Below are 24,389 nucleotides of genomic sequence, written 5' to 3'. Positions count from 1 at the left end.
TTAAACATTGTGTCCTGTCCCATTATGGTGAGTGGCAGTGTTTTCCATCTTACAGCACCTTCTTTAAACTTGCGTATTATTCGCAGAACGTTATGTTCATGACAGAGGTTTTTGTCTGTTGTGAGAGAAATCCCTAGGTATTAAAAGCCTTCCTCTAAGGTCCTCATGTCCTCCGGTAGTGGATGCCAGTGTACCAGAGATCTGGGACTATAGGCCAACGACTTGTGCCAGTTTACCTTGTAGCCTGAGTGTCCACCATATCCTTCAATGGTTTGGAAGACCAAGTGGATCGAGCTTTCGGGTTTGGTTATGTATAACAAGATGGCATCTGCATATAAAGCTATTTTTACCTCTCTTGTATCCTCCGCTGTGATCCTAAAGCCCTGAATTGTGGAGTGTTGTAGAATTCAACATGCCAGTATCTCTATCGTTAGTGCAAACAGCAGAGGGTATAGGGGGAATCCTTGTCTGGTCCCTACACCAATTCCTGCAATGTTTTACCATTCACTCTCACCTTCGCTCTAGGAGAGTTATACAGCAGGGCCACCCATTTTCTGAATTTTGGCCCAAGACCAATTTTGACCAGAGTAGCCTCCAGGAAGTTCAATTATTGCCCCTTTCACCTTGTTTAGAGACAAGTCCTCCTCTAGCACCTCTCTATCTGTCCCCCTCTAAGAACAGGGTCTCTATTGCTGTCAGATAGTCCACTATCTCCAGGGTGGCAGATAAGGGTTTAGCCTTATAGAAGTCTTTATAATATGCGGCGAACGCTGTCACTATCTGCTCATCGGTGATGTGCTCTTGTCCTTGGCCATCTACTATGGACTGAACTCGCCTGTTTTCTATTTCTTTTTTGCTGGGCCAGGCTAAGAGTTTCTCAGCTTAATCCCCTGCATCGTATATTCAATGTAGGGTGGCTAATTGTTGGTCTCGTGCCGCGTTGTGCTCTAGGTCTTTGTACTCCTGTCTTAAGTGTCTCCAGCTGCCGAATGAGCTGTGTCTCTTGTCTTGTGATTGTCTGCTCTTCTAGCATCAGGGGACGGTGCTCTAGTGTGTCTATCCGTTCCCCTTCTTTTTTCCTTTCCCATGCTATGTGGTTTTGCGCCCTGTCTCTTAGCACCGCTTTATATGCCTCCCAGAGTGTGACCCTTGATTCCACCATCCCCTCGGTCTCTTTAAAGAATAGCTCCATGCCGGCCCTTAAGCCACGGATAATTGTCTTGTTTTTTAGGTCCCATGCTGTGGGTCTCCATTTGGGTTGCATTTTCTGATTTCTTTTCCTCAGCTCAATCCATAGTGGTGAGTGGTCAGACATTCCTCTGGCTAGGTACTCTATTTCTTGTACCTCCCCCACTTCACCCTTTGGGATAAGGATATAGTCTAGCCTCAAGTCAACCTTGTGGGCCCCGGAGAAGTATGGGTATTGTTTGGCCAGTGGTTTTTGAACTCACCATACATCTACCAGTCTCAATGTGTTTGCAAATTTTGCCAGTGTAGGTGGTGTTGCCAGTGTAGGTGGGGTAGTGTTGCTGTAGGTGGGGTAGTCAGTGACTTGCCTAAAGTGCTGTCTAGGGACACGTCCATCATGTTGTTGAAGTCCCCTCCTATCATATGTTGGGAGAGGCCTAGGGCTTCCAGGAGGATTTCTGTGATTTTGTGTGGTATACATGTCTGTAGTCCCGGAGGAGCATAGGCACAGATCAGGGTCACTCTCAATCTGCCCTAAGAACCCGGCACCCGGACGTATGCTCCACCTGGGTCCGTCCATATGTGTGTCGTGTCAAAAGGGAGCGTCTTTCTTATCATAATCATCACCCCTTGGGATCCAGTGGTGAAGCCTTCATGTGGCAAGACGCTGTACGCTCCTCTCCCCAGGAGTCCACAGTAGGTGCCCTATAGGTGAGTCACCATATCTGGATGTAGGTGTTTAATATGGCGTAGCACCAGTCACCTTTTCATTCCAAGGCCATTCACATTCCACGTCAAGCATGTGAGGGTTGGGCTATCTATGGGGGCCGACATGGGTGACATTTATCTTCTGTTTTCTCTATCCGTATGTGGGTCCTGTACTGAGAATGTTTTTTTTTTTTATGTCTTTACCATTGTCTCGTCGGGACTGTGCAATAAAACTGCTTTCGAACTTGCACGACATTGGGTCCCCAACCCGCCCAACTAACCCCCCTTCCCACTCCTACAGCCTTCTCACATCATTTGACCCCCCCAACCATCAAGTGTCTGTATGTAAGAGGAGAAAGTGAGGTCTGTCGCCCTCTCCCCGTAGAACAACTTTTATGCTACAAGTTCAAACTCTCACAGCATGCAGTTGAAACAGTCTACTTTGTGATGGCGTGCCTTTGTTGCCTCTTGAGATCTCGAGGCATCGGTTCCAAGTGGGGCGGGCAGGTACGTTGTCACCTAGTACAGCTCTCCGACCTTTACTGCTGGAGTGTCCTTGCTATTCATTCTCCTGACTTTGATGGGTCTGTGATTCTCACCCTCGGTGCTGGATGTCTTGAGTCTGAGTTGTGTTCCATATTTCTTATTTCAGCGACCAACAGGCGTGTGGTCTCGTTCCCGTTATGCGTCTTGATTCTCTGATTCAGAGACGGAGTCTCTTACGCTGGAGTCATCTGTTGCTTTAGATGTCTGTGGTGTGTGGGGTTTCCCTCTTTTACTGGGGTCCCAGACAGATCGTATTGCTCCTCGTAGCGGATATGGGGTGCCCCTTATGGTCTAGCTTCTCCAGCGTTTGAATTTGTGTTTGCGTTGTCTTTCCTGAGGATCCTGCATATGTTGCATTAGGCAGTCGTGATCCGGTTAGTTTTCCACCAGGAGGATGGAGGGCTGGTCTTTCCTCCACCCTTGCCCAAACCTTTTCTGGAGATTGAAAAAAGTACGTCTTACCCTTGAAGATGACTTTAAGCTTTGCAGGGGCTGTGAGTTTGGCCTTCACTACATGGAAGGTCAACCTTTGATGTTGCACCTCTCTACTATAGTCCTGAAATACAATTATTTTTAAATTGTCATGTCATACTTCTCCCAGTCTTCTGGCTTCTCTCAGGATCATTTCCCTATCCAGGAAGTTAAGGAACGAGTATTGGCCTTGGTTGTGCTCCTGAAGGGGGTCTTACACTCAATGCACCCTGCGCCCTTTCAAGCACGAAACAGGTGGAGAATGTTTCTGCTGTGATAATGTTTTTCAGCCATGTGAACAGGAAGTTTGATACATTTGCTTGCTAAACCCCTTCTGGAAAGCCCACAAATCAGAGATTGTTCTGTTGGGCCCTGTTTTCTGCGCCTTGGATGTGCCAGAGCGAGCTTGTGCTGGCCGCCCAAAGCTCTTCCATTCCTGTTCGTATCCCTTTTAGCGCCTCTTCGGGTTCTGTGATGCGTTTTTCAGCTGTGGCCACTTTTTCAGATACATTTCTCAGATCTTGGCACCTCGGTGTTACTTAAGATCCTACCTCCCCTATTTTATTTTCCAATCTCTCTCTTGAGGCTTGTATGGCCTGGAGCAGCATGGCCGTTTCTGACCATGGGGGTTGCACCATTTCAGGGGGAGTGACCAGCTTCGTGTAACAATATATTTTCCCTGTCTTGGTGGTTTAGGCTCCTTCTCTCTTCCTATTGTTGGATGCATGGTGGGGAGATGATTTCCTCCTTGCACGGTTTTGTGTGTTGTCTTGAATTACTGGGTGTTTTCCCTCCTCTCTGTTTTAGTGGTGTCTCTTTTGGGGATCTTTGGGGGTCTATGGTGGTCTGAATCTGGTCCTTTGTGTCCAGGCTGCACAGTGCGATATTGATCTTCGGCCTCCCTTCTTCCCTCAAGGCTGCTTGTATGTCCTGCTCCTGGGAGACGGCGGGTGTCGTCTGCCTCCTCCCTCCCTGGATATCCCCTATCCTCTGGCTGGTGTGGTGGCTTCTAGGCTGTTTCGTAGCGTCATAGGTATCTGGCCCCTCTCAGCCAACTTTCCCACCAGCACCCTCGTATTTCTTCCTGCCTGGTGTGCCTCGACCCGCTTCTGCCAGCGCCTGGTTGAATCCCCACTCCCCTGGGTCGAACCTTGCGTGTAGTCCTTCTTTCTCTCCCAGCCAGCTGGGTACCCTCTGCTGCTCGGTCTCTCCGGTTTCCTCTGATCCGTGTTTGGCTAGGGGGCGGGGGGAGGTGTGTGGACCTCTGGGTCTAGGAGGGGCTTCACGCCAGTCTGCTCCTTGTTGCGGTCTGGTCGCTTCCCTTCTCTCTTGCTGTGCGCCCTCCGCGCGCTTCTCTTCCTGCTTCTTCCTTCGGGTCCTGAGCTGTTTCGTAGCACCATGGGTATCTGACCTCCCTCCGCCACCTTTCTAGCAGGCACCCTGGTGTTCCTTCCTGCCTGTTGGGCCTAGACACAGCTCCACATGCGCCTGGTCGGATTCGCCCCCACAACCTGCTCGGTCTCTACTGTTTCTTCCGATACACGTTGAACTGGGGGGGTCCTCGGGCCTGGCAGGGTCCTCTCATCAATCCGCTCCTTGTTGCGGTCTGGTCCCTGTCTCTCCCTACGGCTATGCGGCTTTTCTCGTGCTTCGCTTCTTGTTTCTCCCTCCCTGCCCCCTTGTCTAGGTGCTCAGGTTATTCCTCTTCTCTAGTCGGGATCCGGTGTAGGGGGAGGGGGATGGGGTAAAGTCGGGTAGAGAGGTCAGAATCCCAGTCTCTGGGTCTGTCTGTCGTCCACTGCGGCAGCTTTCCCCGCATTACCTTGTGTTGTGGCTGGGACGCCCAAGCTCAATTCCCCCCCGTAGCCATCGTCCAGAAATGACGTGGTGTCCGCCACCCCGGCCTCCACCGCCTCCTCCTCGCAGCCGCGCGTGGCCATTCACTCGTCGCTTGCTCAGAGAGTCTCTCATCACTCCTGGTTCTGCCACCTTTCTTTGGGTTTCCCTGGTGCCGCAGGGAGGGCTTTTCCATCCCCTTTGCGTTCGGAGGGAAGGGTGTGGGGGTTTTCCCCAGCCACGTCATTGCCCCACCAGGCCACAAGGCTCTGCCGTCACCCAGGCCCTCTCTCGATCTCGGTATCGCTTCTCCGTAGGTCGGGCCGGATGGGTCATCTCGACTCTAGTGTGTTTTGGATAGTCTTTATGTCTCCATATCTTTATGGGAGACGTCAGGTAGCAAGATTTAGAGCGGATTCATCACTCTGGCCGGAGCTCTGCCGAGACACGTCTTATTCAGCCATGTTGCTTGCCATTTCAGAAAATTGTTGAGACCTACTTTATTCTACTGAGTAAAGCAGAGGGAATAGCACATCTCTGGCACAAGGACTTTTTCCTAAACAAATAGAATTCGGTAATGTTTCTTGAGCCCTTAACATTTGAAGGAAATATGGATATAATCAGTGGCAATTTTGTATGTTCTTTGGAAAATCTGGGCACCACGCCAGAGAATGTTTTGTCAATTCGAACATTTTGGTGAAAAACTAGAAAGCTTTGGCTTGATATGGGGAACTCAACTGAGCTCTAAGGATGCTATTTCCTAGTTATTGATAATTAACTAGGAAAATGTATCAGCAATGGCTTGATCTAGAAGTGAATGATGATCTGGTGGCTGACAAAAAACGGCCAAGGACCTGTCCTCCCTCCTGTTTGTGCGTTCACTTCATTTTGGGAGGAAGGCATTGTTCTAGGTGGTGAAACGTGAGGAGGGCTGGCCGATGCCATTCCCACTGGCTTCCCTTATGTGCTAGACCACCAAGTAAATCACAGCACACAGGCATTCGGAATTCCCGCAAGGTGTGTGGAAAAATACTCCCAACATGCAAGGGACGTTTGTAATGTGGATACTGACCACTTTAGGAGGTACCTTTCCATTTCCTGCATTGCATTTTGGTCTGCAAAGCCCAGCTGCCAAGAAGGCAGGGAAGTAGGTATTCGGGTTGACTGTCCTTCACTGGTGTGGCGGAGGTGTTTCCTCTGCACTAACAAACCTGGATCTTCCTTAATTTACACCTTCAGCAGCAGCTCCCAGGTTCCTGAAGTTTGACTTGCAAATCTAAATGTTTAGTTTTTGTAAGATTCAGCATGATTTGGGAGGCATTTGCATGATATGGAGAAATACTCGATACCTAGAAGACGTCATTTGTATAATCGTTCCTCTACAAAGGATACTTTATTGTATGATATGTGGGTTTAAACAGTATGTGTTGGTGCACAGTGGCTCCGATATGTGGAAACCTCTGTAGCCACATTGGGGCCTGTAGTTAAATCAGTGGAAACCTAGTTTGACATAGGCATTGAGTGCTAAAATACTGATTTCTTTTTCAGTGACGATGTAAATTACTACTCTACAAAGCACCTATCTCACTCCTGTATTTGCTATTACGCCCTAAGATACGGTTTAAGACCGATTTTCAGGGATTATTCTGGATTTGTTTTTAGGAAGCCATTTTAAGTCTGTACTGCATTGTTAGACTCAGTCTTTCTTCTTGATTGTTTGTTTTAAAATAAAGTTCTGAAGATGTCGGTGAGGAAGAAAAGGAAATCAAGGAACCAAGTCGCCCATCCATAGAGACTGGCATTGCTCCAAGCCACGGGTGAGTGTGTATATTTATTTGTCTAACAAGTGTTGGCAGACATCAAAGATTAGCAATTATTTTTTTGAATAATACGTTGTGAAGTAATTATTTCAAAGCATTAGCTTTCCCCATAGTGTAGACTAAAATGCATCCACTTGCCCCAGAGTGCAGACCAAAATGCATCCTCTAAAAAGTTGTTGCCATGCATCTCAATGCCCTTCTAATTGTTCAGATTAGGGTATTTCTATAGCCAAAGTCACCACCGTCCAACAATAGCGTGAGGCTTCAGAACCTAGAACATTTATTTGATACTAATTGACCTCCCATTCTCAGTAGTAATCTTCAGCTGCAAGTTTATTAAAACTGTCCTCACCTATGTTCAGTTTCTTGTTTTGCAATTCTAGAACGATATCTAAGCACTATGTTTTTGGTCATACTCGCTGTTTGAATGTTTTCTTTTGAGTTTTTATAGCAGCACATCGGGACTAATTTCCTTCCTTGCTTACCTTTTTTGACATTTTTTCTTATTGGAAAAGGGCATTGAGAAATGATCAGTGCCATACAGTAAATATTACACCCTAAGGGATGGAAATTGACTGAGTTTGGTATTGCAGCGTCATAATGTGGGCTAATGTAAAGAGGGTTTAAGTATACGGCATTCCTTGTTTATGTTGGAAAACAATCACATTTCCATTTGTGGAGCTTGAACACATGAAAAGATGCAATTATGCCACAGTGGAATGAACGTAGACACAATTAAAGTTTATGTATTTGGCAACATTTTTAAATGATTCTCAATGTTTTGCTTAAAGTATTTCTTACTTTCAAACTTCAGCAAGTATTGGCAAATCCAATATTTCTTGCCTGTCGGGCCTACCACACAGCGCAAGCGAAAGAATCATTGTGGGATTACCCAGCACTTACAGGGGCTTAGTGCCTGCCTATGTGTACTTTCCCTGGAACAAAGCCTCTTTACCGCCCTCTTGACTGGCTGACCTAACTCATTCCACGGCTCACATTTAGGGAACTACTGTTTTGCTTCTTGGTTAAGCACTACATAATAGTGCATGGGTTTTTCAGCTCTCTAAGTTGTTTCTTTGCCTCCCCCACCCCATCAAAAATATCCATCACCATGATCTGTGTTTTCTCTCTTGCTCTCTCTCGCTCTCTCTCTCTCTCTCTCTCGCTCTCTCTCTCTCTCTCTTTGTTTCTTTCTCCCTCTCTTTCTCTCCCTCCTCCCCCAATTCGCTCTCCTGTGTACTTCTTCCCCCTGTGTTGCTGACAAACTCATGTAGTTCCCTCCCACCCCATTTTGTTCTCTCCCTCGTGCCCCATGCCCCACTCCCTGTTGTTTTACCCCAATTCGCTCCTCCGTTGTCCCCCCTAGCCCCACCTCTGCTTTTTTTTTTTTTTTTTTACTGTTTTACTGTTTTTAAATCTATATATTTGGAGGGTCAGGCAATTACTACCAGCCCACTGCAAAGTCTATTTTATGCAATTAAATAGTTTTTGAATTGACCAATCTAAGTGGTGGCTACCATATCAGATTTGTCATTTAAAATGGTGCCCTTGCCTTTAGAATGACGGGACTGCCATCAGCAGCCTCATCAACAATGTTTTTTTTTGGCTTTTCTTTTGCCAAAACTAAACAGCTCCGGCAAAAAGCATTGGCAAAGCCAGTAGGTTCCAAACGTGAAAACTATTGGCCTTGCCCTTGTGTGTTTCCTTCAGTTATGTGTTCTCATGCTCCTGTTCACAGCTGTGTCTTTACTTCATCTCCCTCAATCACCCTGACGAAAGTGTTATTTCTTTAATTCCTCTGCCGTGGGTCCCATTTCCTGTTTTATTTTCAATTTAAAAAAAACTGTGCTTCAGCACTCCTTTGTCATACTTCACCTTTCTCTTCAGAGAATGGTTTTGTTCCGAAAACTCATGCTAAATGATGCAGTCCTGATTATTACAGTTCATTGTCGCTACATGCTGTATAGCTGCATAGCAATTTCTATTATTTAGCTCTGTGATTTTGATATCACTTAGCAGGAACTATCTGAGAGTGAAATGATATTTTGTGGTTTCCGCCCCCTGCTCTCCCATGATGTATCCATGGAGTAAAAGTCATAGTCGAGTAAACGTCTTGGCAGTCTATTCAAAACAACAGAGGAGATTCAGGTTAAACATAACTTCATGAAGAAGTTGCTCCAAGCTGTAGACATGTGCTAGCTGTACTTTTAATGGTAATCTCCGGTATCTCAAAACATTTTGTCTTGTCAATTAAGGACTAATGATTTCAGTTGCATCTGTACAAAATATTCATAGATAATGTTTTTCTTTTTTTCAGATTAACATTTCCTATTAACTCTTCCCTGAAGTATCATTATCCTCCACCTACAAATACAATTCTTTCTAACATTGCCAACACTTTGGCAAGTGTGCCAAAATTCTATGTGCAGGTAATGGTTTTATTAATTGTTTAAATGGAAAATGCGGAACTGACTGACAATTTCTTTTTCCGTGTTTCTTGGCCATACAACATCCTTTATACATATGAATATGCTTTCTTGGATTGCATTTTGTATAGAAAATAGCACATTGCGTAAAAATATTATGCATTGAAATACTGGTATTTTCAGTGTTCACATATTTACATGCACTTTGCATTTGTAATCTAGCTATAAAATTGTGGTTGTTAAAAAAAAGTATAATTTGATTGAAAAAAGGGAGAAAGAGTGAGGACATGATGGTGAATGATAAAAGCAGATAAGAATACTGTTAATAATATGCTTATTTCAGAAAAGTAAAGCTAGTTTAATAAATGCTCAGAAACCTTTGCCTGTGAGCTCTTGCATGTAAAACCTCAATCACAAATATCAAAAGAGAAATGTTCAGCGTTTGCTAAGAAAATATGCTTCTGTGGTAATGTTTTTTTTCTTTAATCCTGTATTATCCCAGCCATATTTAGGTAGTGCCACTGAAAAACTGGGAAAATATACTTTTCAAAGCTTGTAATTTGTAATTCTGTGATCATCAGATAACATCTAAAATAATGTCCTTGATGACATCACAGGTTGTGGCAATGATCTAATCTAATCTATGGCTAAAAACCCCTGCACATCGCATTAGGCCATACGCATTTTGAGTAGGCCACATAGAGGCCCTAAACCCAGCCACCATGGTGGCCAAATGTCTGATGTGAATGACTTTGAGCCATGTCTAACCGAGTTTGACCGAAGGGCCTTGCAAGATGACCAGGCCTCCAACTAAGACCTAGTCTCTAGAAACACAATATGTATGATTGTGCTATGATTTTTTTGTTTTTGTTTTGTTTTTGGGGAAGGGTTGCTAAACCCAGCCACCATGGTGGCCAAATGTCTGATGTGAATGACTTTGAGCCATGTCTAACCGAGTTTGACCGAAGGGCCTTGCAAGATGACCAGGCCTCCAACTAAGACCTAGTCTCTAGAAACACAATATGTATGATTGTGCTATGATTTTTTTGTTTTTGTTTTGTTTTTGGGGAAGGTTTGCTAGGGCATTGTAAGCTATGTGCCCAAGGCCCAAAGGACTCGGCAACAAAAACACTTTGTTCCTTAATTTAGGGCATGTTGTAGATTACACTCATCCTCCCCCCTCAACCCCACCCTTCCTCCACTGTGGTTCCAAGTGAGGATTTCATTACAAGACCGGAGGCCACCATTATGCGCAAACCTTTACTGCTACCCCAACATGCAGCCCTCTAAAGAACATTAAACACATCATTAACGAAAGCACTCCAGTTTGGAACCTTCAAAACAGTATAAAACTCCATGTCCCATGAGTATATTTCTCTTTTATTGGCTGCTCCTCAAAAAAGGAGTAATGTGGCTTTACTTTACTTGCTATGCCTTTACTTTAGGTTTAATCTTCAGTTTCTGTCACCCATACTCTCTTCTTTAGGTATGTAGATGTTCTTTAGTTTACCCCTACAATTTGTTTGAGGAGAGAAGCGCAGAGGTTGTTAGAGGAGGAACAGTACCAGGCTGAGGAGATGGAGGATGGAGAAGTTCATGATATGGAAGATATGTTTGAGGGATTGTGTGCGGCAAGTGGACTTGATACTTCCTCAGAGTGGGACTTTGCTTCTCAGAAGGTTTACCCCTCGAAAGAAGTTGCACCTTACCATATTGTGATAAGGAAGGCTTCTGAACTTTTGGATTTGCAGCTTCCTATGGCTTAGTATAAGCCTAATTTACTCACAGAGGTGCTCCATTCTCCGTCCTCTGTGGTTGAACCACTTTTGCCTTTCAACGAAGCATTCACTGAGCCAATCCTTGATGTGTGGGTCAACCAACTTTCTGCTCCTGCAGTTTCAAGGTCGGTGTCCAGAAGATCTAGACCTGCTCTAGGGGATCTAGGGGTGTTCCTTTCATCCCACCCCTCTCCTGAGAGCTTAGTGGTGCAGGCCTCTTGTTCCAAGCAGTCCACAGGTGCTTTTCCTCAGGCTTTGGCTGACGGGGATTCCAAGAAGTTGGAACGATCTGCAAAGAAGGTCTTCTCATCGGCTAGCATGGCCCTGAAGTCTACCAATGCCACTTGTCTGTTGGGTAGATATATTCATGCCCTTATGGACTCTGCCAAACAACTTCTTCCTAAATTGTCTGAGGAGGATAGGGGAAATCTGAGTGAGGTGCTGGCATACTCACAGGCTGCGGATCGCCAAGTCATCCAATCTGGCCTGGACACTGCGGATTCGGTTGCCAGGGTGATGGGTTCATCCATTGCAACAAGAAGACATGCGTGGTTGAGGTCTTCTGGATTCTCTCCCGATGTACAAGCCGCCCTTCTTGATCTGCCTTTTGATGGGTCTAGACTGTTAGGAGAAAAAGCTGATTCTTCTCTGCAAATATTTAAGGACAGTAAGACCACAGCAAAGTCTTTGGGCCTGCAGTCCCAGGCGAAAGGTTATGGGTATAGACGATACCCTGACTTCGGAAAGTCTTCCTTTCCTGGTTACAGACAGCCACAGCAGCAGCAACAGCAACAAAACCCCTTGTACAAATCCTACAGGGGTAAAGGGAGAGATCGCTTTCGTGGAGCCGGTCGTCAGCCTTCTTCCTCCTCCTCCTCTACCTCCCCAACCCCTCCTGGTAATGCAGGAAAGCAGCCCTAGATCAACCATCCTGAATTATTTAGGTCCCGTGGGTGGTCGGTTTACCCGTTTTCTACAAGATTGGAAATTGATCACTTCGGACCTTTGGGTTTTAAATCTGGTAGAAAATGGGTATGCCCTTCCTTTCAGGGATTTCCCTCCTCCTTACCCTCCTTGCCAAGGGTTTTGCACGGAAGATCATTTACTTCTCCTTCAGAAGGAGGTTCTTGCCCTGTTGCAAAAAGGTGCGATAGAGGTGGTTCCGGAGCAGGAAAGGGGTCAGGGATGCTACTCCCAGTATTTTCTGATTCCCAAAAAGGATGGCAGGTTAAGTCCTATCCTGAACCTGTTTCTCAAACAGCAGAGATTCAAGATGCTCACCCTAGCGCAGGTTCTTCAGGCGCTGCAACAAGAGGACTGGATGGTGTCCAACGACTTACAGGATGCGTATTTTCACATCCATATCCAGGAAGTATCTCTGATTTATGGTTGGTTCGCAACACTACCAGTTTGCGGTCCTTCCTTTTGGTCTTACTACTGCACCTCGAGTCTTCACCAAGGTGATGGCAGTGGTTGCTGCTCATCTCAGGTGGTTGGGGATCTCGGTTTTCCCCCACCTGGACGACTGGCTTCTGAAGGCAGAGTCGCCAGAGATGGTGCGTCATCATCTGCAAGTAACAACTCAGCTGTTGTACAAATTGGGTTTTTCGATAAATGTACCCAAGTCTCAACTGGTGCCCTCACAGCGCAACCTGTTCATAGGGGCAGTACTGGATACCACTGTGTGACAAGCCGTCCCGCCTCTGCAACGGATTCTGGCCATTCAGGAAATTATTCCCTTGTTTTAAAATGGATCAATTGTTCAGGTTCTGAAGGTCCTTCGCCTGCTCAGTCTGTTCGCTTCCTGCATTCTGTTGGTCAACCATGCAGGCTGGCACATTTGGGCGCTCCAGTGGTGTCTCCGCAGGTAGTTGTATCAGCACAACGGAGATCTCAAGGAGTTAGTCAGGATCTCCAGAGAAGCTGCAGCTGATCTGTCTTGGTGGAGTGTGAGGGCAATCTGTCTCAAGAAAAGCCCTTTCATCTTCCTCCTTCGTGGGCAACAGTGATAACGGATGCCTCTACCCTAGGGTGGGTGCTCATTTGGGGGATCTGGAGATCAAGGGTCTTTGGTCCCTAGAGGAAAGATTGCTTCATATCAATCTTCTGGAATTGCAGGCGATTCGTTTGGTGCTCAAAGCCTTTCTCCCTTCCCTTCATGGTCCGTCGATTCAAGTCCTGATGGACAACACTGACGCGGTGTGGGATGTCCGCAAGCAGGGAGGAGTAGGGTCGTAAGTCTCTGCAGAGATGCATTGCGGCTCTGGTCCTGGGCTCAGGACCATCGGATTTGCTTGATGGCAAATCACCTGGCCGGGGTGATAAACGTGCTTGCGGACAGTGTCAGTTGGCAGTTCTCCTCTGACCCCGAGTGGAGGCTACATCCGGAGGTAGTTCATCACATCTTTCGGACGTGGGGAACTCCTCAGGTGGACCTATTTGCCACTCTTGAGAATGCGCACTGCCTGTCATTCTACAGTCTCTAGTTTCTGAGGCAGGGAGCGTTGGGGGACGCGTTTCAGTTTAGTTGAGGCTCACAACTCCTTTACGCGTTTCCTCCCATACCCTTGATTTCTCGGGTTCTGAGGAAGATTTGCCCAAGTTATATTGATCGCCCCGTTTTGCCAAGAACGCTGTGGTACACAGACATCCTTCACCTTTCATCGCATCCTCCGCCCTGTCTCCCTATCAGGGTAGACCTCCTCTCGCAGTCAGAGGGGCAGGTTCTACACCCCCACCTTAGAGCCTGCACCTTCATGCGTGGAGATTGAACGGGGCAACCTGAATTCTTTCTCTCTCCCTCCTAACATGGTAGATGTTATATTATCGGCCAGGCGACACTCTACCAAGTCTAGACAGGTGGTCTAAATTTGTTAATTGGTGTAGAGAGAAGTCTATTGATCCCCTAAAAGCTCATCTTTCTGATGTTCTTTTTATTCCGTTGCATTTGGCCCAGCAGGGTTGTGCTGTGGCCACTGTTAAAGGATATTTGTCGGCTTTATCAGCATTTCTTTGTTTGCCTGATCATCCGTCTCTTTTTACAATCTCCGATTGTTTTAAGGTTCAATAAGAGGCTTACTAACATTTTTCCGCAACTCCTTTTATTATGCCCCAGTGGGATTTAAATCTGGTTTTAACTTTCTTGATGGGTTCCCCTTTTGAACCTATGCATAGTTGTCCTTTGAGACTGCTGTCATTCAAAACGATCTTCCTTATGGCTATCACCTCGGCCAGGAGGGTGAGTGAGCTTCAGGCTCTGAGTTCAAAGTAGGGGTGGGTGGCAAAGTCCGTTCCGCTTGCGGAATTTGCGGAATTTCGGCATTTTCGCGTTCCGCGCAAATTGTCAAAACTTCCGCGATCCGCGGCAAACGGAATTGTATTGCAACTGTGGCGTCTTCTTGGATAAATATGCAGGGCAGGATTCTTTCTGGCACAGTTCTCCTGTCACAAAAAATAAACCTCAACAGGAAGCACTTGCAGATATAAATGAAGCAGGTGCCCGAGTTGAAGCTCAAATTCGGTAACTCATTAATCAGCCTAAAAAAATTGTGAGCTTTGTCGAGGCTGGGCAGGTGTGCTTTCTCCCCACATCTACAGTTTAAAATTAGCTGTGATGCTTGATGGAGGCCTTTGCATCCTTGACTTTTACGAGCGCAATCCCCGTGCAGTTCCTGTGACCAGGAGCTTCTTTCTCCTCATCTGCTGCTCTGATCGGTCTCTGACCTTTTATAAACACAAGAGGCATGTGAACTCGCACAGAAGCCTGCCCGTTTGGCCCCGCCCCACACACCAGTGGTGTGCACCGTCTTCCCGCCCTTTACCCAGTAGGATGGACAGCTTACTCAAGGGACCCTGGCGCCCTTCGGCGCGATGGCAAAGTTACACACACATGGTCACCGGAGACAACTCTTCTTGCCCTTTACGCAGGTGTAGTGTAGGAAAAGCACTATACATTTACCCAACGAGGTAGCACTTACTGATTAGCCAGTAGGAAGTACTCCAGTTGAGTATAGGTATCGCACAAAACGGTGGTGTCTTCTTGGATAAATATGCAGGGCAGGATTCGTTCTGGCACGATGCTCCTGTCACAAAAATTAAACCACAACAGAAGCACTTACAGGTGCCCGAGCCGAAGCTCAAATTCAGTAACTCATTAATCGGCCCAAAAAAAGGTGAGCTTTTTTGAGGCTCGGCTGGTGTGCTTTCTCCCCATATCAACCATCGAAAATTAGCTGTGTTGCTTGATGGAGGTCTTTGCATCCTTGACTTTCACTAGCGCAATCCCCGTGCAGTTCCTGTGACCAGGACCTTCTTTCTCCTAATCTGCTGCTCTAATCGGTCTCTGACCTTTTATAAACACAAGAGGCATAAGAACTCGCATAGAAGCCCGCCCTTTTGGCCCCGCCCCACACACTAGTGGTGTGCACCGTCTTCCCGCCCTTTACCCACTAGGATGGACAGCTCACTCAAGGGACCCTGACGCCCTTCGGCGCGATGGCAAAGTTACACACACATGGTCACTGGAGAGACAACTCTTCTTGCCCTTTACGCAGCTGTAGTGTAGACAAAGCACTATGACATCGCAAAGAAGCTCCGCCCCTGAAAATGTTCACGAACACACGAAATTCCGCGTGTTCGCGGAGATTTTTTGCCGTTTTGCTGAAGTTTGCGAAAGGCAATTTCGCTAATTCCGCCCACTCCTAGTTCAAAGCCTCCGTTTCTGACCATACATGCTGAAAGGATGGTCCTCAGGACCAGGGCTGCTTTTCTGCCTAAGGTGGTAACTCCCTTCCATCTAGGGCAGTCCATTACCCTCCCTACTTTTTATCCTCCCCATCATCCTTCCAAGGAGGAGGAGAGGCTTCACCGATTGGATCCTAAGAGGGCGATTAGTTTCTGTCTGGATAGAATGAAGGACTTAAGACAGGACGATCAGCTCTTTGTTGGCTACGTTGGACGCATAAAAGGCAATGCAGTGCACAAGCGCACTTTAGCCAGATGGATCATCTTGTGCATCAAGATCTGCTACGCTCTGGCTGGTAAGGAGCCTCCTGACTGCATTAGAGCTCACTCAAACAGGGCTAAATCTTCTACTTCTGCCTTGTCCAGCGGTGTTCCTGTGCTGAACATCTGTAAGGCCGCAACTTGGGCCACCCTTCACACTTTCGCGAAGCATTACTGCTTAAATTCTGAAGTGAGGAGGGACGGCCATTTTGGGCACTCTGTTGTGCAAGACTTTTTGATATAGAAGGGCGGACACCCTCCTCCGGGAGTGGGACTGCTGTGGGATTCTATTCATAAGGTGAGGAATCCACAGGCAGATGTATCCATCAGAAGAACAAGTTACTTACCTTTGGTAACGCTTTTTCTGGTGGATACAGTATCTGCCTGTGGATTCCTCACTGATCCTTCCCGTTGCCCACCCTTTTATACCATAGAAGAGGTATTGGTTAATATGGTTATTTCATATTGTCATTTTGTATTGCCTTGATTTGCCTTTGTGTAAATTTATAGTAAATGTTTGCTTTCTTTGCTTTCCTATTTCACTTTACACTGTGTGTATTGGTGTGAATTCTTTGTACTATGTATACATTGTTTCTATAGTTGGTCCTCCCGTTTGCTTCGGTGGCACGGAAAAAATGGGTGGAACTCATGTCATCACGTCGTCATGGTCTTCTTATAGCTCCTGTGACATCATGCGGAGCCATGGCATTGTGACGACCTCATCGGCGTGAAGAGCTAGGGAAAAACGTTTTTGCGCAATGCTGTTGCAGGGGATATTCATAAGGTGAGGAATCAACAGGCAGATACTGTATCCACCAGAGAAAGCTTTATCAAAGGTAAGTAACTTGTTTGTTTGCCTGGCCAGCTTAAACGATCTAGGTACTTGGGTTGGTCTGTAGTCTGTGGTGTGGGAGTGTTTGGGTTGTTGTGTGATAGAAAGGAGGATGGGGTGCATGAGTCTTTATACTTGTGTTATGTTTCCCCCTCCTTTATTCATTTATTTGCATGAATGTTCCATCTTTAATTTTTCATGCTATGCTTTAGAAAGTTGTCATCTTTTGTATTCTTGCAACGTTTTTTACGCCTTTTGAGAATCCCTCCTTTTGCATTACAAAGAAAGGGATGTGTTATACTGCTTCTGCTCAGCCTGAGTGTCTGTGTGAGAGAATGTTGGTGAATGGAATGTTCGTGTGTGTGAGTGTCAGTTGGAGATGGGCTGAGCAGCAGTGAGGCTGCTTCTGGTAGGGCTCTCTGTAGAACACCTTACCTGAATAAAGAAACATGAAGTTACCAGCTGGAATGGACATTACTTTATTACAACAGTCTTAAACGGCCACCCAGGGCCCGATGTGACTCTTTATGGAGCATCAGTCAAGTTTTTGACCTTTTTGACTTCTTGACAGATAATACATATCTTTTGTTAAGACCATTATCGCGGTAGTTAGCGACTTTGCATCTTTCTTTTCGCCACGGCCTAAAGAGGAATATGCTTATGTGACAAGGAGTTATATACTATTTTGAAGATTCCAAACTGGAATGTTTTTGTTTGTGATGTGTTTAATGTTCTTTAAAGGGCTGCATGTTGTGGCAGCTTAATGTTCGCTTCCGTTGTCTTTAAGGAAATCAAGAATCTCTCTGTATGCTAATTGGAGAATAGATCTGTCTTCTTATGCCTCCCCCTAAACATTTTTCTCCTACAATAACTTGGAGCCTTGCATCGTATAATGGCTGGCAGAAACAAAAATCTTCATGTGGAAGCCCGAAAATGAGCTCGCCTAGATTTGTTGTCCTCTGGAAGACCAATGGGATCTGATTATTTTTCAAATTTGAGTCCACAGATCTAGGTTCATGAAATAATGGTCAAGATAGTGCTATAATTTGTAAAAACAGATTGTGTTAGCAATCACAGTTTAAAACCTTTGGCTTTTGGAGATGATGGTTGTAACAAGAGGTTCCTCTTTGCTGGAACAAGTTCTAAATAAATAAATAAATGTTATGATGTCAGTAGACTACCTTTGTGAAAACAGAACTGTAATAACATTAATTGAAAGGAGATTACATTACAAAAAATTGGTCAGCATTTGAGTGCTAAATAAAGACTAAAAAAAGGAAATTAAATATGCTAGTACTACAATTATATTTAAATGAGTTAATATATATTTATTAGTGTTCTTGCACCAAATAGCATGTTTTTTGTCCACATTTCTTTTCACTGGTGTAGCATTAATATGTATGACCACAATCCCTTCTTGGCCATTCAGAAAGAGGGGTTGACATGGTGGTTGAGCTTAAGGATGCTGTATTGATAAACAGTTATAGACTTGGGCGTATGTGTATGTGGCTGTTCATATGTGCCCATACTTTAGGGTATGAAGATACTAGTAGGATATAAAGTTGTTCTAGGGCTTAGGAAGCTTTCAGTGGGCATATGAGGTATGAATAAGTGGTATAAGACAAGTATGCGATAGTTTCTCGATGTGTGTGTGTGTTTGACATGCCAGTAAATATATATATGAACCATTAAAGGAAGTTCAGAAAGTCCATTAGCACAATAGTGTACAGTTTAATTTCCACATTATTACCACAATACATGCTGACTTGAGAAAGTACTGCTTTGTGCCTGACAGTTTGCATGTTCTGATGACTTCACAAAAGAAACAAGCTGGAATAATACACATCAAGCCGTTTGAATGAGATATTTTATCTATTTAACATTTTTACTACATGCTTTAACTGCTTGTACTCTGGATACATATCCTCTTATGTCTTCTGAATGTATTAAAACAATCTGGCATGAACTAGACATCTAGATATACTGAGTGAAATATGCTATTTATTGCTACTATTAAGGGAGGAGTGGGCATCATGAATCTCCTCGAGGCCTCGCTCTGGAGAGTCATGACCCCTTCCTTTGCACATAAATAGTAGTAAGTACTTTGGTAAATCTTCATATGTACTGTTCACTTTTCTATTTCAGGAGCAATTTACTATATATAATGTGTTGCCTATCAGCATAATGAATAAAATTGCACCCTAAAGAAGTCCGTTATCCGAGGGACACTCAAATCAACTCTGTCTGAACTGGAACGTTTAGTGGTTTAGCAATCACACTATGGAGCTTCATGACCGCATTACTACAATGTATTTTTTATACGAATGCGAAATGTTAAGTACTTAAATTTCATTCTCCGATTGTCTGAAAACTATGAAGAATACTTTGCCTCTGAAAAGAAAAAAATCCCATCAGAATCCGAATTCGAACCAAACCTATCTGGTTTGAAAAGACTGCAGACTTAGCTAAGATGCCACTTGAGTCTGTGAAGGGACGAACTGCATAGAGACTTGTGAATTTGCAGTGCACTGATGTTTCATTATATCTGTGACATTTTGCAAGAGAGACATCAATGAAAAGGGGCACCTGTCCAACTGCATTGTAGACATTAATAAAAATACAGTAGGATTAAAGACAAATGTGAAGGTGGCTCCTTGCGATTGCATTGAAAACTAGATTTAAAAGTAAAGCGTTGATAAGAGGTCTCATTGGAAGGGGAACAAAACAGAGATGAGCCATGATCACAATAATTGTCCTTGGTTAGTTCTCCTTTACAGATTTGGTTGCATCATGAAAGGAAACAGAGTGTTTGTAGTATCCTACCATCATATTTACTATGACTCGAATATTTATTTTAAGTAGTTATTTTCTCAAGTTGTTTTCCATATTTCCAGGTTCTACATCTAATGAATAAAATGAATCTACCCGCCCCTTTTGGACTTTCAACTACTTCACCTCCTGTGGTAAGACATTTATGTACTGAGAATATGTCTCTGGTTTGATAGAGGTCTTTACCTTAGGCTCAAAATTATAAATAATGCACATGCTGTTCTGTTACCTTTGTATTTCTTTGTTCCTGCTTTCTGAACCACTTAAAGACCACTTAGTGCTTAGCTTTAACAGTCTGGAAAGAATCTACAAAATGTCTTATCCAGTCTGCCCAGTCAGTCCCCTGTTTATCTCACAAAATGCTAGTGAAGACCAGAATATAAAGCAAAAAGTGCTTTTTCTTTTTTTGAAAACAGATTTTATTGGTTGCATGGTAGAAACATATCCAGTAACGCTCCGACAAACAGAGACAATCACTAGAGGCAAATTATCAAGTACAGTGACATGCAAGCATTTTTCATTGGCCATCAAACAGTTGAAACAAAGAAATGCAAGGTTGCACAACCCCCCTTCCGCCCCCACACCCCACCCACAACCCCCCCTCCCGCGTCACTGCATACTCCGCCCGTGTCATGCTAGGAACATGGTACACTTGCCAAACGTGCCACAGTGTCCGCCCATATCACAGGCTGTCAGGCTGTTAAGTGAGCTGTAATACATCTTCCTCCGGAGGCGGTTCCAGGTCCAGGCCCCGATAGTCCGCCCACCGCTTCCATATTCTGTAATGCTTAAGCGGGCACCCCCTTGCTACATATACTGGCTGTTCCAGGCCCATACAGAAGTCCATCCCATTCTGCCAAGCTATGAGTGACGGGGCTCGGGGCGCCTTCCAAGATCTCGCAATGTCCCTTTTGGCCAGGGTTAGTCCCAACAGTAGTAAATGACGCTTATATCGGTTGCCCCCCACTCCAGCCAGCACGTGAAGAAGGGCCAATTTGGGATATTTCTGAAGCACCCAGGCCAAGACCTCATTCAAGCAACTAAATATTCTATCCCAGAACCGCTGTATACCCCTGCAATCCCACACCGTATGCAGCAGCATACCCACTTCTGAACCGCACCTAAGGCAATCTGGGGATGTTATCAATCCCGCCCTCCACAAGCGCTGTCTAGTGTAGTACGTACGATGAAGGTACCTGAATTGTATCAGTCGCAAGCGCGTGGAAATGGCTGCTCCCCTGGGCTCCTCTAGCGCCTCCACCCAATCCTCCTCGTTTAGCTCCCCAACATCCCGCTCCCACTTGGTCCTGAGTTGGGCAAGGTCTGTGGAGCTGTGGCGCACTAACGTTTGATAGATGCGGGATATCTTTTTGTCTGGTAGTTCCCCCATAAAGACCTTGGCCTCGATGGGACTGAATTCTGGGATGTCTTCCACTCCCTGAAGATACGGGGTCAGAGCATGTCGGAATTGGAGGTATTTATAAAATTGGGTACGTGGCATCTCGAATTCCTCCCGCAGAGTGTCAAATGACTTAAGCACGCCCCCCCCCGACATGACGTCACCTAATGTAGAGATGCCTATCGCGTCCCAACTCCGGAAGCCCACTAGGGCCGCTCTACCATTCTGCCACAATGGGGTTTCTAATGTCAGGACATTCCACCAGCCCACCCTACGTAGGGCCTGCCGCCAAATCTGAAAGACCACCTGCGTGACGGATGGCAGGGATCCCCGAAGAGAAGCCGAGTATAGTAGCGTGTGTAAGGAGGCAGAGCCCATCAGGGCACGTTCCACCGCATATGCGGGGTCTCTCCTGTCCGCGTACCACCAGTCGTTCAGTACTAGGAGGTGGGATGCCTGATAGTATGACAGGACGTCCGACGTGGCAAGCCCTCCGGTATAAGTGGAGCGAAAGCAAGTCCGCAATGCACCCCCCACTGCGCCCCCTTCCCACAGAAAGCCACTCAATGCCGCGTTTAGGCACCGAAACCAAACTTGTGGGACTAGCGCCTGATGGTTCTGCAATTGATATAGTAAACGCGGGAGCGCCACCATCTTAAAAATGGCAGATCTGCCCTGAATGGAGAGCGGCATCCTGGCCCATGCTTTGAGATCTTCCCGCGTGCGCTCCGACACCGGGGCAATATTACGCTCCAGGGCTACGGACACATCCTCCATGAGGTATACCCCCAAGTATTTTACTCCATCTGCGGCCACCTGAATCCCATTGGCCCACTCTCCAATGGGCTGTGGGCCCCCCAGAGTCCAGAGGGTGGACTTCCCGGGGTTCATATAGAGACCCGAGGTTTCACCAAAGATTTGTAGGATTCGCAGAATGCGAGGCCCGAGCGTTCCAGGTCGGTGAGGAAAAACAGCACATCGTCTGCGTATAGGGCTATCCTATCTGCCACATCAGTCGACCACTGGAAACCCCTCAGTTGGGCGTCGATCCGCACCCACGACGCAAGGGGTTCCATTGCGAGTGTGAATAGGTAAGGGGAGAGGGGGCAACCCTGTCTCGTCCCCCGCTGGATACCGAAATAGCGGGATATTCCTCCGCCCACTCGCACCGCTGCCGTTAGGTCCGTGTACAGGAGCCGTACATAAGCCAGGAATCGGGGGCCTAGGTTCAGACGACCCAATAGGGCAAATAAATACGTCCAGCTCAGGGAGTGGAACGCCCTATCCATGTCCGCCAATAGCAGCGCAGCCCGTTCTCCCAGGCCCCGCCAGGCCGAAATCGCAACCTGAGCTCGCCTGATATTATGCCGAGTGGCCCGCTGAGGCATAAACCCGGCTTGGTCCGGGTGCACCAATTCCGTGATGTGGGGCTTGAGTCTATTAGCGAGGGCCTTTGCTAGTATCTTGGCCTCGGTATTGAGCAGCGAGATTGGACGGCAGGACTCATGTCTCTCCGGGGGGTGCCCCGGCTTCAAGAAGACAACTACCTCCGCATGTCTCCAATCCGGGGGCAGCGTACCACTCTCACATGCCTCCTCAATGACCGGCCGGAAGTAGGGTGTCAACTGTGTCGCATATTGTTTAAAGAATTCGCTCGGGAACCCATTCGGACCGGCGCCTTGCCCGAGTTCAGTTCGCCCAGGGCCGTGGCCAGTTCGTCGTCCGTCAGTGGCCGGTCCAATGCATCTCGGACCTCATCCGAGACGGCCCTCGGCGGAAGGTCATCTATGAATCGCTGCACCATTTCGGCATCCAGGCACTCCCGGGGCGCATACAGGGACTCATAATATGAGGCAAAGCTACCCGCAATCGCACTGGGCTCCAACAGCGGCTCCCCATCCGGGGTGACTATCTGGGGCAATGGCTGGGCATGCATGATGCCCTGACACAGGCGATGAAGCATTTTGCAAGACTTGTCGCCCCACTGGTATATGCAGCTACGTGTGGCAAGCCAGGCCTGACGGGCCTCATCCAACAGAACCGAAGTATATTGCTGTTGCGCCAGCACCAGCTGACGCCTCTCCCGTCCGCCGTCCTCCCCCCGTCCCCTGTGTTCTAGGTCTTCCAATTCCGCCTCTCGCCGCACCAGGTCCCTACGCTTTTCCTTCCACGCCGCTGAGCACCATGAGATATCAATTCCCCGCATAGTGGGCTTCATCGCTTCCCACAGCACTGCTGGGGATTCCACTGGGCCCGCGTTTGTGGACAGGAAGTGCGCCAATTCGCAAGTCATGTGAGCGCGATAGGAGGGCTGCATTAATTGCCAAGGCGACAGGCGCCACCTGAATGGCTGCCAGGTGCGCCCAGTGTCGACCACGACAGAGATCGGGGAGTGGTCTGATAGTGCCCGTGGTAAAATCTCCTCCGCCGACAGAAGCCTGTAGGCCATTGCCCGTGGAACGAAGATGTAATCTAAACGCGAGAACAAGTCTCGCGCTGAGGAAAAGTATGTGAATTCCCTACACGCCCCCTGTTTGTACCTCCAGGAGTCAACCCAATCTAACCCCATGACCATTGCTTTCAACTGAGTCGCCTGCCCCTCCCTCCCCGTCACTGCGCCAGCGGCACCACACCATCTGTCCCACGAAACATCCATGATGTCATTCCAGTCCCCCCCACAATGGATAAAACAGTAGGCATGTCCACCCAAATAGACATCAGCTTCTCCACCAGGGCCCATTGCAGCGGGGGCGGCGCGTACACACTACCAATGATCACCACCTCACCCCCAATCTCACCTTGTACGAACACATACCTGCCCTGTGCGTCTAGCCATGTGCGTCTATGGGTAAAGGGGACTCTACGATGTACCAGAATAGCCACGCCCAGTGACCCTCTCGTGAAACCAGAGTGAAAGGCCTGTGTGAAGCCATTTCGCTGAAGGCATAGCGCTTTGGTGCCCAATAGATGGTTTTCTTGCAGTAGCAGTATATAAGTTCCCCTTCTCTTGGCCCAAGCAAACACAGCCCCCCTCTTCACCTTATCCAGCATCCCTCGCGCATTCCAACTCGGTATGCGTGTCCCTCAAGGACCTAGCCATGATCCCATAGTATCTGATGACATTTGTGTAAAGGCATATATTTTGTACATGTCGCGCCGTAGGCAACTACGGCAGTACCCACCACGGATCGGAAGCAGACCCTTCCCTTGAACCAAAACAACCCCGAACCCCAACAAGTCCCCCCCCCACCCCGCACCTCCCAACCATGGAAGCACCTGTCGTGGTCGGGCGTGTTCCCGGCCCCAACCGGGAGCCTGGGAGCACCCCCTCCAATGGATCTCCTCAGCACAGCCCATGTTTAACTAGGCTGTCGCCCCCTCCCGACCCGGAGCAAGCGTGGCCTCCAGCCCAGCTAAAGCGCCCTGGTCAAAGTTAACAATCAAATGGATGAGCAATTGTCATTTCCCCCCACATTCAGGGCACATCCTCATTGGCCTCCTGCGATTCCTTATCTTTACGTGTTTTTGATCGTGAGTGTGAGCTGCGACTCG

At 47.0% G+C, this 24,389-nt stretch overlaps 1 protein-coding gene across 3 annotated transcripts in view; it reads left to right on the top strand.

Moving 5' to 3' along the window:
- Nucleotides 1-24,389, top strand: part of RNPC3 (RNA binding region (RNP1, RRM) containing 3) — a 231,179-nt gene that overhangs the window by 94,375 nt on the left and 112,415 nt on the right. For all 3 annotated transcript variants that reach the window (XM_078668497.1, XM_078668514.1, XM_078668506.1), the window contains exons 4-6: nucleotides 6,483-6,566; nucleotides 8,887-8,998; nucleotides 19,504-19,572. In XM_078668497.1, the coding sequence (XP_078524623.1) occupies nucleotides 6,483-6,566; nucleotides 8,887-8,998; nucleotides 19,504-19,572 (265 nt within the window). The remainder of the gene's footprint in view (nucleotides 1-6,482; nucleotides 6,567-8,886; nucleotides 8,999-19,503; nucleotides 19,573-24,389) is intronic.

The sequence above is a fragment of the Lissotriton helveticus genome, chromosome 1_2 (assembly GCF_964261635.1).
Source record: "Lissotriton helveticus chromosome 1_2, aLisHel1.1, whole genome shotgun sequence".
Classification (NCBI taxonomy): domain Eukaryota; kingdom Metazoa; phylum Chordata; class Amphibia; order Caudata; family Salamandridae; genus Lissotriton; species Lissotriton helveticus.
This window is presented reverse-complemented; position numbering and strand designations above follow the sequence as displayed.